The following is a 16,485-nucleotide window of genomic DNA, read 5'->3' as shown; positions in this document are numbered from 1 at the left end:
CTGCATGAATAGAAATGCAGTCATGTCCATTTGTGTATTAATTTGCGTCTATGCTTTTCGTAATTATGTGTGGATATCCTTGTTCACTTGTGCACGTGCTATTTTTTCTGTGTATGTGCGTTTTTGTGGGAGCTTAGATGTGTTCAAGTACCATTTGCATGTGTGGCTCTGTGTATGTAAGAGTGTGTGACAGTTCATCTGTGTGCACTTTTATGTGTGTGCATAAGCTAGTGTCTTTAGGTGAGAGCCTGTATATGTGTTCTTATGTGTGTATTTGTGAGCATTTCTCTGAAACTGTTTCAGCTCTTATACTAGACTGTAATTTGAATTATTGTTCCAGTTTTTATGGATTGTCAACATTTATATCTGACTCTGATGTTGTCAGGAACATTTCTGATCGTCGTGGAGAGATAAATGCTTTAGAACATAGAACAATACTGCGCAGAACAGGCCCTTCGGCCCTCGATGTGAGCAACTCTTTTGTTACAGCGAAAGAATTTCTGTCTCTGAGACCAGAGACCTGATCTCAAATCCCCACTACTCCAGATATGCAGAATTGCATTTCTGAACATGCTGATTACAAAATATCTACAAATGTTCTGTACGTGAAGCAAAATTATGTCAGATGTTCGAATACCAGAATTTATCCCCATGTGCTCCAGAAAACTGAGACAAAACTATGGACGACAAACTGGGATGATGTAAATACCAGTTTTGGATTAAGGGGAGTCAATGTTAACAAACGATTAATAGGGTCAATCGAATTCGGCAGACACAAATGTATTATTTTATATGGAAACATGGAATCTTCGGACAGTAAATAAGAAGCTGGCTGTTACTGTCAGCAACTGGGTTACATTGCAGAGGACTTCTGTCTTGAAAACTCTGCAGAGTGAGTAAGAGTACAGACCATTAATAATTCCCCTCTCCCCCTACCTCGGCTCAACAACAATAACCTTCCTTTCGGGTCTCTTTGGTGTGGAAATAAAGATGCATTCTGTCAACCACTGCACTGGTACAAGATCCCTCCTTCCACAGAAACAAGGGTTATATTCAACTTACTCTGCACTGTTTGCGATTGGCATTTTCCAATCAAAACTAATTCCAAATGTCTCTTAATATTGCGTTCGCAATTGTTGCATTGTGGCAGTTTAAAGCCGACATGAATTTTGTGAGAATGTGCAATCGGGGAATCAGGAAAACAAAGTTCAAGTTCGTGGTCTTTACTTGAGAGAAATTGGGCATTTTCAGATTTCGTTTTAATGGAATTTAAGATGGTTAAGGTACTTTGCAGAATCTGACATTGAGTGAGCTTTACTCTGCCTCCGATCCTAAGTTTACCTGAGCAGGGGACATTAACTGCACAAGACACGAGTCCTAGACCTGTTAATAATCCAACTTAACTTTACAGGTGGAATATAAGTAAAAGTGGGAAGCACAATTAATTAAACGGTTGTATATTTAAATCACAATTTGAGGAAAAAGCTTTATTACTTTTGTTGAATTATTAAAAGCAACTTTGAGTTTTTTATTGACATGAATTAATAGTGTCCATCAGTGCAAGTGAAATGTTCACAAAACTCGGTTTACCGCTGGATTTATCGACTGTTCTGTTGATGATCTTCAATGGAATCGCTTCATGTCCCACCACACAGGAGTAAGAAGCACCGCTGGCCCACTCCTCCGCTGTAATGGATAACAGGCTGTACATGAAGAAGGAGGTGTTCTCGCTCTCCACCATCACCTCGGTGTTCTTGTAGTTACTGGGATTCACTGGCTTGTCATTGTTTGTCCACTTGATGAAGATCTCTCGGGGGTAGAAGCCTCTCACTAAACAGGTGAGGGAGAGAAACCTCTGAGCGGAAACGTCTTCTGTTGGTGGCAGTAGGATAGACACTGATGGCTCCAGTAGCTTTTCTCCTGAAGAATATTTGAAACAAACATAAATCAATTATAAAAATCCAGAATCAATATTGCAATTTCACTACATATTAAAATATGCCAGTTTTGTTTTTAAATTACACTCTCATTTTCTAAACCAGCAGAATGATATCCATTCTGTTCATTAAGAGTAAAGAGTTTAATTCGAAAGTCGACTCCATGTTTCTAACCCACAACTAAGACATCCTGTCCATTTGTCATTGCTGATGTTAAAAACATAAACCAGGCTTCTTACCACTTTATTTGACTTATGATCATAAAAGATCAACCTTTGGTCCATTCTGTTCTCAATCAGATATTTAGCTATCCTGCCATCAGACACATCTTTCATGCTCCCAACGTTATTTGGAGCCAATCTAAGCATGCCATGTATGTAACTGGATCTAGATTACACATGGAATACTTTGTTCTTTCATCTCACCGCTCACCATTTCCCTTGTGGATGGAGTCTCTCAGAGGAGTCGGTAGATATGGATGGTTCACCACACATTCAAAACTAACGTGACTCAGCCAGGTTTGAGTAGAAATGCTCAATTTGCTGATCACGCTGTCGGGATCTTCTCCAGGCTGGTTAGAAATCTCTGATTTCAGAGTCTTCTTTTCTTGTATCCAGGTGACATTGACTCCAGAAGGAAGATTGGACACAACGCAGGTTAATGTCACCGTCGCCTCCAGTAAGACCTGTTCTACTGGCGGTGGTAGAATTTTAACTGTGTAATCGTGGCACTCATTACCTCCTATGAAACAAAAATCAAATCAATGAAAAATGCCTCTTTAGAATCAAAACACCGAGCCTTCAGGCTACTCCCACATGAAGTGAAGAAACCACCTTTGACATGGCAGTTTCCAACTATTGCTAAAATGATGGTTCCTGTTGTTGAGATATTTTGATTTGTGAAAACATTTGTTATTATCTATAACATGCCCCGTGTAATCATTCATAAAGGACACTGGATTTGTAACAAGTGAAACCTGTGAAAAAGTAAAATCAAAGATACCATGGTGTAACACATGGAATTACCTTCCTTTCAGACTTCTTCTCTCACTTACGACCATCCATTGATACTTGTGACAAGAGTAATCTGAATATAACGACTTCATTTCTATGTTCATGAAACTTACTTGCAAATGCTGCTGGGCATTCTGGATGCCACATTACATCCCCAATTTTGGGCAAACTGTAATCAATCATAATTATTGTCTTTGTTCTCATGCATTTGCAGAGGATATAAGGTGTTACGGGGCAGTGATCAGTCACAGAAATTCTATTCAATATGTTTAACGTTATTGAAAATAATTGACATTATTGGTGTGAGATCATTCTCTAAAACATACCACGAGATATTATTACTCCTGTCAAATTTGGAGTAGATCTAAAAACAAAACAGTGAATTTCTTAGTAGAACAGAGACTAAACAAATACGAGTGTCTTAAATTATTCTACCAACTTGATGGAAATTTGCACGAGTATTATTCAGACTTCCACTGCTCACTGCATGAACATTTCCATCCTCACCCTGGGCTCAATCAGCCTGACTCAAATTCCTAGATCGTTCATCCCTACTGTAGCCTTACCACTAAAATGTATTCTCCTGCCACAGCCACTAATTGCAGAGAGTATCTTAAAGAGGCTCAATTAGGTCATGTTTATCCAGATTAATAAAATGTGATACAAACTTGGTCGGCGATCTGGTCCCATGAATGAAGTTGAAGAGCTCAGTACCAGATAAAATCTATGACGTACAATGCCCAAGGACAACAGATCATTCCTGAGCTGGAAATGAAGCACTGAACACATTTTGATCTACTTTGAAAAAAAGGGTCGCTGCACATTTTTACCATGTCATTTTGAGACCACAAGATAGTAAGATAAAGGTGCAGAATGAGGCAGTTCGGCCAATCGAGTCTGCCCTGTCATTCGATCATGGCTGGTATGTTCTTCTACCCCATTCTCCAGCCTTCTCCATGTACTAACCGATCTATCGCCACCTTAAATACAGTCACTGACTTGGCCTCCATAACCCTCTGCAGCAATGAATTCCACACATGCACCACCCTCTAGCTGAAGAAATTCTTCCCCATCTCAGTGCCAATTGGTGCACCCTTTGACTCCGAGGATATGCCATCTTGTCCTACTCTAGCCTACTGGCAAAAACATTTACTCCACATTCACCCAATCTCGGCCTCTCAGCATGTTCTATGTTTCAAAGAAATACCTCTCTGACCCTGCTCCACGGCCCCCACAAGACACGGACCCCTCCCCCATCCCCAACCCCTTTATCCTTAAGCAAGTCACCAGGTATGGATTCGGCACTCTGCCACTCCAAATGTGGTCAGCCAACAAACTACTTTAAAAAAAGACTGTTAATCCAGCTCACTGTCTATATGTCTTCAATATAGAGGGAAACATGCTTTTCTGATTTGACATAATGTTGAATTATGAGCAACGCCAATGTAACACTCAAACTGAAATACATGACACGTTTGTGAATGGGAAGCTGTACACCTTAGTGCTGTTCACTAAATTTGATAAATGTGTGTATCTGATTAACATCGGAGTTCAAAATGATTTCTAGTTCTCTCGTATGTATGTCTTACCCTGGGGTGTGGTGATGTTTTGACTTTGAGTGTTCTCTCCATGAGTGACCTGGCAGGTATACACTGCGCTGTTGAACCATTCACCATAAGGGACTGTCAGCCGACTCATCACCGAGAAGTTCCCATCCACCTCACACACAGGAGATGTGAAGACAACAGAATCCACGGATTGGCCATTTTTCAACCATGTCACGGAGATTTCCTTCGGATGGAAATCAATGATTGAACACACGATGGTTGCAAACTTGCTGCTTGCGATTTCTTCACTGGGACTCACGGTGAGAAGAAGAGTTGGCTGGAGAAGTGGACCTTTATGAAAAACATTGCATAAATTATCTCACAAATTTGATAACAAATACATTCACTTCTATTATAACAAAGTTTATTATGGCTAATTGATACTAACCTTGATATTACAAGTATCATAATTATGCAGAGTGTTATAGAAGCTGAGATCAACACATTACAATTAGCTGGACGATGTGATAATGACAATGTAATGCCAAAACTACAGGTCACAGCAAGGAAGTCAAGAAGGCACAGAAATGATAGGCCAGTTAAATCAGAGGGTGAGATAGTAAGGTTGGATGGTATTCATTTCAATGAAAGGAGTATGATAAACAAGGCAGATGAGTTAACGGCATAAAGGAAAAAGTGTTGATATCATGGAGACATGTTGAGAGAGGGGCAGGAGTAACAGTTCAATATTCCAAATATAATGCCTTCAAGCGAGACAGGGAAAGATGTAGAAGGGCGGTAAAGATTGTTGATGTTCATCAGTGTGAGGGAATATGTGGGTATCGAAAACATGGTGAAGTGTTGTGATGCTTTTTTTCAGGAATGAGGATAGATGATGTGATGTGCTGCCTTGCTGGATGAATAATAGTTATATTTCCAGGACAGATAAAATGTATGCCAGGCAAAGGATGAAATAGTGGGTCGCTGGCAATAATTTATAATTCCTGGCCACAGGGGATATGGCAAAACTGCCCGTGTGGTATTGTTATGCAGGACGGATGAAGGGAAAAACAATGAAACCACAGGCTCGGCTCAAGCTAGATTCAGTAGTAGGGAAGACATTGTAACTATGGAGAGGGGAATTAACCTTCATCTGGAAGAGTAATCAACAATTCTCAGCACGAATTTATTGTGAGGAAGTCATGTCTGACCAATTTGATGGTGTTTTCGCAGAAATAAGTCGATGTCCAGATGATCATATAGATCAGAGCCAGGTGAGATCAAGTCAATTTGACGAATTGAATCCTGAGGTAGCTGAGTGGCGGAGTGCAGAGGATAATGGCCGTAGGATGTTTGTGTGGCTGGAAGTATATGTCTAGCGGTGTTCTGCAGGATTCAGTGTTGATTTATTGATGTCTCTATTACGTAAAAGTGATTTAGAATATACTGCAGGAGATTTGGCTAGTAAGTTCACAGATGAAGCGAAAATTGCCATGTTGGCAGGTAGTGACCATGATAGCTTTAGATTGCAGCAAGATACAGAAGGGTTGGCCACTTGTGCTGAGAAATGGCAAATTGAAATCATTCTGGATAACTGTAAGGTGATGCACTTGGTCAGAAGAAACTAAGAGGTATTATGTTTTGAATGGTGGAACCCTGAAAAGGATTGCATGCCCATCGATCCCTTATAGTAATGTGGCAGGGGGATAAAAAGGCTAAGAATGTGTGAAGGGTATTTGCTTTTATGAGCCAAGACATTTACATTAGGTGTTGGGAGATGATACTGGAAATTAATGAAATACTGGTTAAGCCAGACATGAAGCATCATGCATAGTATAGGACTCCATGTTATGGAAGGAATGTGATTAGACAGAAGGCAGCATTGTTGAGATATTCCAGGATTTTTCCTGGGCTGGAAGTTTTTAATTATAAAATGTGATTCACCAAACTGGTGTTTTCCTTGGAGCAGAGAAGATTGAGAGAGAAGATGATTGTGATGTCTGGAATTATGGTAGACATACACAGAGTAAACAGAACAAAACCTTTTCCCTTAATGGATGGAGCAATGTCTCAAGGGCATAGGGTTAAGGTAAGGACAGGAGGATATCGGGGAAAACAAAATCACACAGAGGGTGTGAATCTGTAGCTCAGTGCCAGTAAGTCATGTCGAAGCTTAGCCCCGCATAATATGTGAGAAATATTTAGATGCATATAAGAAATGCCAAGTCACACAAAGCAATGGATCAATTGCGGACATATTGAACTGGAACATTTAGGGAACTGTTATTGATTGGCTTGGACTGGATGGGCCGAATGACCTTTTCCTGTGCTGCATATCTCTATGGCTATGTCAAATGTATTATAACTAATGCCCTATTCATGTTAACCACAGATGTACTGTTCACCTCAGTTCCCACAAGACTTACATGGCATTCCAGTGCTCTGCTTTGAACCGCTGTGTTGAACCTCACAGGAGATTTTGCTGCAATCCGCTTCCGACTCAGGCAGGGTTAACTGGCTGCTCAGGGTGTAAGTTCCCTTCTTGTTTCTCACGGATGGATAAGTCTTCAATGCAGTCGTGATTGGCTGCCCACCTTTCTTCCAGGTCACCTTGGTAACGTCAGGGGAATAGTCCATGGCCAAACAACCAAAGATCACTGAACCGTCGGCGTTGTGTTGCTGACAGGAGGAGACAAGTCCATAAAGTGTGGGGGTAGATACAGTTTCTAGGATAGAATGAACAATTGATCAAGTTACTTGCGGTTAATTCGACCTTATTGGTGACCCAAATGTTTCCTCAGCTGTAAATGTATGCCAGTGTGTTCCTGCTAAAATCTTCAGCATACCTTGAGTTTATTTTTGTTTCCAATCAGTCGTTCATCATGATCTATTGTTTCCCTCTTCAGAAACATGCCCTCGACCTTGACCATTACTATATAACTTAGAAATAAGAACGCCCTGATCCCACGAAAATCTCCCCAACTAACACTTTCATTGGATTGCAGGTGACGAGCACAGTCGTCTCACAAAATGCAAACCCAGAAAACGTGGAAGTTGGAATTGGAAATAAAAACCGAAGTTGCTGGAGAAACCCAACAACTGGCAGCATCAGTGGAGAGAAACCAGAGTGAACGTTTCTAGTCCAGTATCACTTCCTCGCTTATCAATGTCAGTCAGAATCTCCTCTCTGTGAAGAAGGCAGTTGCAGGGCACTGGGACTGAGAGAATGTCTGTCACAGCTGATATCATGCCAATTATCTGGAAGCTCAATGATCGACTTGACAATTATCTGAATTCTGGAGGCCTCTGAAACTTAGAGGACCATTAATGTTCAGAGACTTTGGAGTGTGACAGCTAGCTGAACTGAGCATTTATGTGAATATGATTCGAGAGATGAACAAGTACTCTTTTACTTCAGAAACTATTAAACTTACAAGCAGTTCATGGTAAAACTCTAATCTCTCAGACTAACCACCGCTCTGACTCTCTCTCTCAACCTCAATTTCCACTCACATTGACAACCCCTACACTGTTACACGCTCATTCACCCTCGGAACACATGACCCTCATCGCAAGAGATAACACACATTCAAGGCAATCCATATTCTGGACGAGAATGTAATCTCGATTCCTTTCACTCAATTCCACTCCTGCTACACTGCACCTGGTCCTTGGTGAATCTAGTCCTGACATCAAACTTTTCACAACCCCTGACAGGATGCCACTCCACCAGATATGACCTCAGACCTTCACCACTGACCTCTCATTTTACCCAAGTCAACCTGTGCATATTGCATCCTAGCTCTGTTCCCATCTGCCCTTCGCCACAATCCGACTTTTACATTTTGACATCATATCCGCTTGTCACATCAGTACAGCCCAGCACTCTGCTAAGCCGATCAACTAAACTTCCCGATACCCTGCCCACCTCTCAACTAACCAGCCCGGCAGCCTGCCCACCTCTCAACTAACCAGTCTGACGTCTTGCCAATGTCTGAACTAACCAGTCTGACACCCTGTTTACCACTCAACTAACCAACATGACTCCCTCCCCACCTCACAACTGACCAGCCCTGCACCCTGTTGACCTCTCAACAAATTGGCCTGGCACCCTGCCAACCTCCAACTAACCAGTCCTGCACTCTCCTCAGCTCTCAACTAACCAGCCCTGCAGCCTGCTGGCCACTCAATTAACCATCTTGGCACCAGGGAGACACCCTACATTGCTGCTCAAACGACCCCTCACCTACTAAGCACAATGTAACCAAGTTATTTCCTTGTGACCATTATGATTTGCTTTGATGCCACCCTGCCAGACTAGGTGCATGCAAGCTTACCCAGCAGCCACCCAACACCTCACGGCCTATCAGCTCAAAATCTACCACATCACCAACCTACCTCCTCACGAGATCACCAGCTTCCAACTTTCAGCCTACTCCACCATAAATATCTTTCAGAAATGGTTTTTCTCTTTGTTATGTGCAGTTGAATCATTAAATCTGGGATAGTTATTGCTTGTTAATCAGATGTGTTAAAGAGTTTTAGTCAAAGGTTAGCTCGCAGATGTACCATGTTTTAAGTGGGGCTCAGTGCTTTATTCCTGATCATATATTCCTATTATTGTGTCATTCATTCAGCTAGCAAAGTTGCTGGACACTTTTCAATACGATATATCAACAAATTAATTGTTAAAAACATTCTTTAAAAATTCGTGTTGATTATTTGGAACAGGAACATTGATATTCTCTGTTTGAGTGGTCAGAATAACTCCCACCCAAATACACTCCAAATATGCGAAGGTCAGGTGAATTGGCCATGCTAAATTGCACGTGGTGTTCAGGGATATCTAAGTTAGATGTATTTGTTAGCGTTAAATGTACGGTCTATAGGGTAGGGAAATGGGTCTGGGTGGGTTACTCTTCAAAGGGTAGGTATGGACTTGTTGGGGCAAATGGCCTGTTTCCACACTATAGAGATTCTATAATTCCATACAGCAGCCATTGCCCTCTGGAACAGGTTGTTACTTCATCATACAGTTTCTTCTGAATTTATGGCTCTACATGAGATCACTCACTTTCAACGATGACGTGGTATTAAATATTTCTGACAATTCACAATTTGGTAAAATATATTTTCTCTCTGAACAACTTGTTTCATATAAAGTACATTTTATATGAAACAACAAACTTTGAATGCTTGAAATCCGAAATAAAAACAGAATTCTCTGAAGAAATGCGGCAGGTCTGGCAGCTCCTGTACAGAGAAAGGAAGCTTATCATTTCAAGTGCAGTGATCCGCCTTCAGCAAATTGTTTTCATATTTTGTCGAACGAGAAATTATACCTATTGATTTAGACAGTGATTAAGTTTACCTGACTTCTGTTGGAAAAGCATTATAAGAAGGTGTACTGGATGATCTGAGATATCCGTTGAAGACTGGTTGAAAAGCTAACACCAAAGTGTTGGATTCAACCAAAATCCCACCGGACTGAACAGTAATGGTTTGATACAAACGAAAACTGCTCCAACTTAATGTCATCAAATATGCTTTGGGAATAATTAATTGTGGGTTAGTTATAAATGGTATTGATAGAACAGCAAGTCAAGATCCCGGATTTTATTGAGGAGTTACACTATTAACCCAGCTAACAATTCCCAAAAGCCAGGGAACAAATATTGAGTTGAAACAGGCTGCAAATCGCCAAACCTCCGTCTAATACCTGAGGCCCAAGTCTGGACAGCGATTAAATCGATTTCACAGGCCTCTGTGAGTGGACTTCCAACAGAACTCAAAGAACTCAATGTTTTTCCCCCCAATTAACCGGATAAGACATGGTATTACATTCCTCTCCAACACATTGTAAATGTACACAATTCACATGTCTCAGAGTCAGAGACACTACCACTACATTATACCAGATCTGAACACAATCTCCGACAACACAGACTACCGGTTTGAGAGTGCACAAATTTGTTAATAATTAACCAAGGATTTCAGTAACCAGGGATTGTTACAAAATGCTTACACGATGAAAGTAGCATTTCAAAAATTATCCAAGAATGGTTTGATAGCAATTCCGAATTTTTCAAGCTCTATGGGAACTGTAGAGGAATAAAACTAGGATTTGCTCTGCCATAAATTTACTGTCACTGGATTTCAACTGTGAACTCCCTTCCCCTTAATCCTGTGTATGTTGCTGCACCAGATGGTCTGCTTAGGTTGAAATAGATTAGAAGCTTTTGAAGTGTAACATCACCTTTGCCAGTAACATTACATGCTGACAATAAGTTCTTAATAATTTGATTCTACATTGTGCCACTAAATGCGTCACTGAGAAGAGAGGCGGAAAGAAAATATGCAGCATATTTCCCTCTGTCTCACTGAATGATATATCCTTCATTGCTAACACCTGACTTCAGGGGTCTAACAATTTGTTACTGAAGTGTTTATTCTGATTGTAAGAATTCAGTCAGGTCTCTCAATTCTGTGATGCCTAATTTCTGGCAGACAAAAGGGGTTTTGAAGCGCCGCATGTAATTCAAATGTCTGAGATTCAGGTGTCCGAACGGGTCGATTTACAACTGGTCAGGAACAGCTGACAACTCGGTCGAGTAACACGGGAACACACTGTACAACAGTTTTGATCTGAGCAGATATATCTGCTCAATTCGTCACATCAAATGTGTTCACTGTAATTTAAATTTCATAATAGGGACGAGCCAGAGAGAAAGCATCAATGCTTCTCAGAACGTTTTCACAGTGAAGTAAGATTACCTACTGATTTAATAAACTTAATCAATTGTAAATAAGAAAATTATTGAGGTGTACCATTTCACCAATTGAAGCACAGTTCCGGCGGAAATGGAATATTCTCCAAATTATTTCTGCATATTCTTAAAATATTTCTTGAACTCTGGAAATTTTGCACGCACTACTCAAAACCAATACTGCATTCCATTCTGTAAATGCATGTCTGTTGGATACATTAGGGCAAGTATTTACTCTCAGATGTGCTTGGCAATGGCAAGTTATTTCCTTGATCGCTCTTTCTAAAAAGTGATTTTTTTAAAAAGCAAATGTATGAATTGAAAACAGTTTCTGTCTGCATTCCCCGCTTTAACTGATGTCGAAATAAAGGATCATCAACACTTAACTAATGTGAGCAATCTCATTCAGATTGCTACATTCCAAAAATCGCGTCAGTATATTAATTGAAATGAATGTTCCTCTATTCTCACTGTCTAAATAAACAATGTGCTCTACTGCCCTCCAGTTCCTGTCTTCTCTAAATTTGTGAATTCTGCAACTGTCGGAAAGCATGGACAGGCACATTAAGGGGGCGGAACGGTGGCTCAGTGGTTCTCACAGTGCCAGAGGATCCGGGTTCAACTCCCGCCTCGGGCATCTGTCTGCATGGAGTTTGCACATTCTCCCCGTGTCTGGGTGGCATTCCTGTGGATGCTCTGGTTTCCTCCCACAGTCCAAAGATGTACAGGTCAGGCGATGTGTATAAGCTGAATTGTCCATAGTGTTAGGGGTAAATGTCGGGGAACGTGTCTGGGTGGTTGCTCAGCGTAGGTTTGGACTTGTTGGGCCGAAGGGAATCTTTAAAATCTCCGATTTTGCATCATTTATCCCCAAGGTGAGTTGATGATGGATTATTTTAGTTGATTCGAAATCTAGACTTGGTGACATAATCGACAATAGCAGCTGTTTCCTAATGAATGACTCTTCAGTTGATATGTTGTTGCAAAATGTATCTACTTACTTAAAACACACGGATTGGGAACATCTAAAGCATGGCATGGATTAAATCACTCAGTTAATGTTACATTTTTTAATACTGTAAATCTAATTTAATCAGATGTATAAGAATTAATTATTTCAAGTTAAACTGAAAAACTGATCAATTCAGTGAAATCAATTTGTTCTGCATCGAAATATTTGGAGCAGAATTTCTTAATCGTCTTTTCCAACGATCTCTTCCAGCCAGGAAACTTGTGTGTGGGGTACAGCGGAATTGAAAGGTAATTCTTGATTAATGATATCACAGTAATGGCATTTTTGCTCAATCGCAAGAAAAATTAGAACATTATATTTTTGAAATTCTATTTATATTTCTTGTGACTTGGCAACTGTTTCAAGACAGACTTTGTGATTTAAGTAGAAAATTGAGTTCTGAGTTTCGAATTTAAGGTTTGGATTAGACCAGTCCCAATTGTTACTTTCAAATAAAATTCGCGCCCTAACGGATCTGGTTTCCCTTCATTTCCAAATTCTTTGCGATTTGCCTTTCACTTAATATTAGGTTTAATGAAAGTTCAACTGCAAAGCTGATTTCATTGAATGAGGAAACTGGAGCAGTTCGCTGTCAACAACCATGCAAACATTTCTAAAGCAATGTAGAAATCAAAAACAGCTTCAACAATATATTAGCTTAATTTTACCTAAGCACATTCTCTCATCAACTGAACAACGATTACCAAATCACAACACTGAGGATCAATGATGTGTTTGCAGCAAAACTGTCTCTTTGCAAACATTTTCAACAGAACCAAGAACATAATCTCACAATAAATATCCCAAATTGGAAACCATCAAAACTGCTCACCATCACACAAGCGAATAATTAAATCAAATAGAAATAAAAAGTCATAACAGTTGCCTTGGTTCTGAGATAACTTATTGAACAAAGCTTAAAGCTTTAACATTTTCGGCAACAAGTCAATTTGTTATCAACCTATTTCGTATTTCTGATCATGTCAATCTTGTGCAGTGCACAGGAGAGCAGCTGAAGGCATCTATTGATTAATCGCCTTAAGGTCAAAATAAAATTAGTTCAATGGACAAACATTATAATTGAATGTTATGATAAGTTAGTCTCAATCATGAAATCTGATGAATTCGGTAGCTTAAGATTTTAGTCCCAAATTTTATTTTGAATGAGGCTACTCAAAACAGACTTTAACTAGTTTAAAATGAGAACTGAGATTGTGTATATAAAAAAAGCTCTAAAAAGTCGTCGTTTTTTTCATTTCTCACACTTCTGTCGTTTTGCCTTAAGTTAGTCTTCAAACAGTTACAAACGGATGTAGTGTTTTCAATCAATCAGAAAAAATATTGCCTCGCGTTTAACAAATGCAGAAACGATTCAGTACAAACAAAGAACTTCACAGATATTCGTAATTGAGAGTCATCCAGAGAGACAATCTCTTTTGCTGATAGAAAACACCGATTACTGAAAGCATGAAAGCGCAGTTCAATTCCACAAGATGGAACAACTCAATTCAATAGAATCAAATAAAGCAAAGTCAGAACCCAATCAACTTTTCAACAGAAGCAAATAAAACACATTCAGCATCCAGTCAAAAGAATGAAATGCAGCACCGCTAGAAGATTCCATGACAGTATCCAACGTGCTTGTCATCAACAAAATTAACAACTCAAATGACAAAATGCAATCATGGTAAGAGCATTGTGCACCCAGGGAATATATTCAATAAATTAACATATTTTCATCCAGTTTAGTGATATTTCCAACACCTTTAAGTTCTTGCCATTTGTTGTCGATAATAAAACTCACAGATAGTGGGTGTCATTAAACTTTGCTTATACCTGACTGATTGAGAGACTTTAGGTGTTTCAAGTAGGTCAGCCACACAGAATGCCCATCTGATTTTAAAAAATATATACACTGAGTATCTGAATCCGCCACCACTACTTCAGTCATTTTCTGAGACTGAATGTAAGTCTATTGTCAGTTTTAACAAAAATCAAACTGAACCAAACCAAGCTCAGCACAGGATCTAAGTTTCATTTAATTCAGGAATTATTCACATGAATGGAACGTTAGCAAAAAATAAAGTCACTGAGAAAGTTCACATTCTTACCTGAAGTCACCGTCACCATGGTCCCTTGGCCCCAGTAACCAAGATAATCACAGCGTTACATTCTCTGGACTGGGTCACACAATAACTGACTTTGCATAAAAACAAACAAAAACCTGCATTATTCTAAATATTCAGAACCACTGTCAAAATGAAGTCGCGATAAATCTTCATCTCATTATAATTGTACAGTGGATACTGATCATTCTTATTAAATTACTATAATGTTTTATACTTCACAGAGTAACACAGAGCTGATTCTCAAAACCACCAACTGCTACAATAATAATCACCACTTTTGCGAATTAAATTTACAATTTAAACAATGATAATTGCACAATAGCCCAGAGAACTAATACTGAAATGCGAGTTTAGGTAGTCTGTACAGGTAAACATTGACTCGTTTCAAACAATGGGTGCTGGGCGGGTTTTTGTTTTGATTATAATTGCAGTGTCACCCCAGTATGTCACTGTGAGACACATTGTGTCAAATACTACAGCGGGCTGCAAACTGAAAAATGTAGATACTTAATTTCATCAACTCCTGGAAAGAAGTGATTCAGTCTCCTCTAAAAATGATTTAGTGGAGTATTTTAGCTTTTCCTATTCACTGTATTTTAAAAGGTCGGAATATTTTTACAAGTTTAGCGTGCATTTAATGTGGCCATCAACATGAGGAAAGTAGAATATTTTTATACATTTGTCCAAACGAGTCACTCCTGGATGGGATTTAAATTAAGTCTCACATTATTTTCCCTGTCCTTCAATGGTAATTATCGCCAGCTTGAAATAGACCCTTGTCAGTGATTTTTGTATGAGCATGTCACTGTGCACATCACTGTGACCCACTGTAGTATCACAGCGATTTACACCTGTACATTTTCTGTAATACACTCTGGGTCTCAATTTTCATATGAAATAGACATTTAGTGCTGATAGTGTTTAGAATTAACGGCATGGTTTACAGAACACGCTTAGCAGACATTTCCCGAACTGTCAGATACATTAAAACTAACATTATGTCCAATCATTTAATTGGTGGAAGAGTAAGCAGTACATACGACATGCCAAAAACATTGTCCCATGATATCACCGAGTTTGTTAGTTTCAATGGTATGTTTCCTCTATGATAGGGTTGTAAAAGGCAGCCCGAGGTGGGCTTCAGATCACAGTTGGTTGAACTGAATTTAAAACGGGTACTGACCGTCAGTTAACGATGAAATTGGCAAAATGTCCCCTTGAGCTGTTTTTTGAACGGGTCCAGCCCTGGTTCCTCTCGCTGTGGTATCTTGCACAGTAATAGATGGCAGTGTCTTCGATCTTCAGGCTCTTCATCTCCAACGCGAAGATGTTGTTTGAAGTGTCTTTGGACGCAGTAAATCGATTCTTAATCGCTGGGGCATAGTTACTGCTGGATGAACTTTTGTATTTCAGCAGCCACTCCAGCCCCTGTCCGGGAACCTGTCGGACCCAGTACATCCAGTAACTGGTAAGATCGAAGCCGCTGGTTTTACAGGTCAGACTCAGGGTGGCTCCGGGATGGCCACTCTCTGCCTCTGGTTGAGTTAAAACAATCTCCGACTGGACACCTTTAAAAATGAAAAAAAAAAGAACCCATGAGAATTAATGCTGATACAATGATGCCTGAATCTTTTACATTTCTGAGGCAGACTAACATTGAGACAGTAACAAAGAGAGACATGAACAAAAGAACACTCACATGATAAGAACGTCAGTAACAAACTGAGAAAAATTGTTGACTTAATCATTCTGATAACTTGTGGAAAACGGTTCTGTCAAGAGTTTTCTAAACAAACCAGATCCAGGAGTGTTAAACTAAAGCACAGCGACCCGGATTTATATGGTCATCAGAAGGGGCAGGTTTACAGGTTCCGCCTGTTGGTTTCCTGCTGGAGGCTGAGACTGGATCCTCGTATCACCTTGCACAGCCCTTACAGATAGGTTCATATTTACACGAGATTATTCTTAAACATGGAAATATACACACCTTGGGATATTGTTTTGCTGAATAGCCTGCTAGGAAGTGTTTTTTGAATGGGGAAAGTGAAATTTAACAGCTTGAAGTATTTTTCAGATGAAG

The 16,485-nt window shown here is 39.8% G+C and overlaps 1 gene segment (V, D, J or C); it reads right to left on the bottom strand.

The window, feature by feature from the left end:
- Positions 1 to 1,441: 1,441 nt before the first annotated feature.
- On the bottom strand, positions 1,442 to 16,218 carry LOC122552345 (Ig heavy chain C region-like). The segment is given in 7 exon segments: positions 1,442 to 1,920; positions 2,370 to 2,678; positions 4,540 to 4,848; positions 6,924 to 7,223; positions 14,388 to 14,441; positions 15,662 to 15,973; positions 16,105 to 16,218. Coding segments are annotated over 7 exon segments (1,725 nt in total).
- Between the last annotated feature and the right edge of the window lie 267 nt (positions 16,219 to 16,485).

This window comes from Chiloscyllium plagiosum, unplaced genomic scaffold (assembly GCF_037043375.1).
Source record: "Chiloscyllium plagiosum isolate Xiang-an unplaced genomic scaffold, Cpla_swu_hap1 HiC_scaffold_53X, whole genome shotgun sequence".
In the NCBI taxonomy this organism is placed as follows: Eukaryota; Metazoa; Chordata; class Chondrichthyes; order Orectolobiformes; family Hemiscylliidae; genus Chiloscyllium; species Chiloscyllium plagiosum.
The sequence above is the reverse complement of the archived record's forward strand: the minus strand, read 5'-3'. Positions and strand labels throughout refer to the sequence as shown.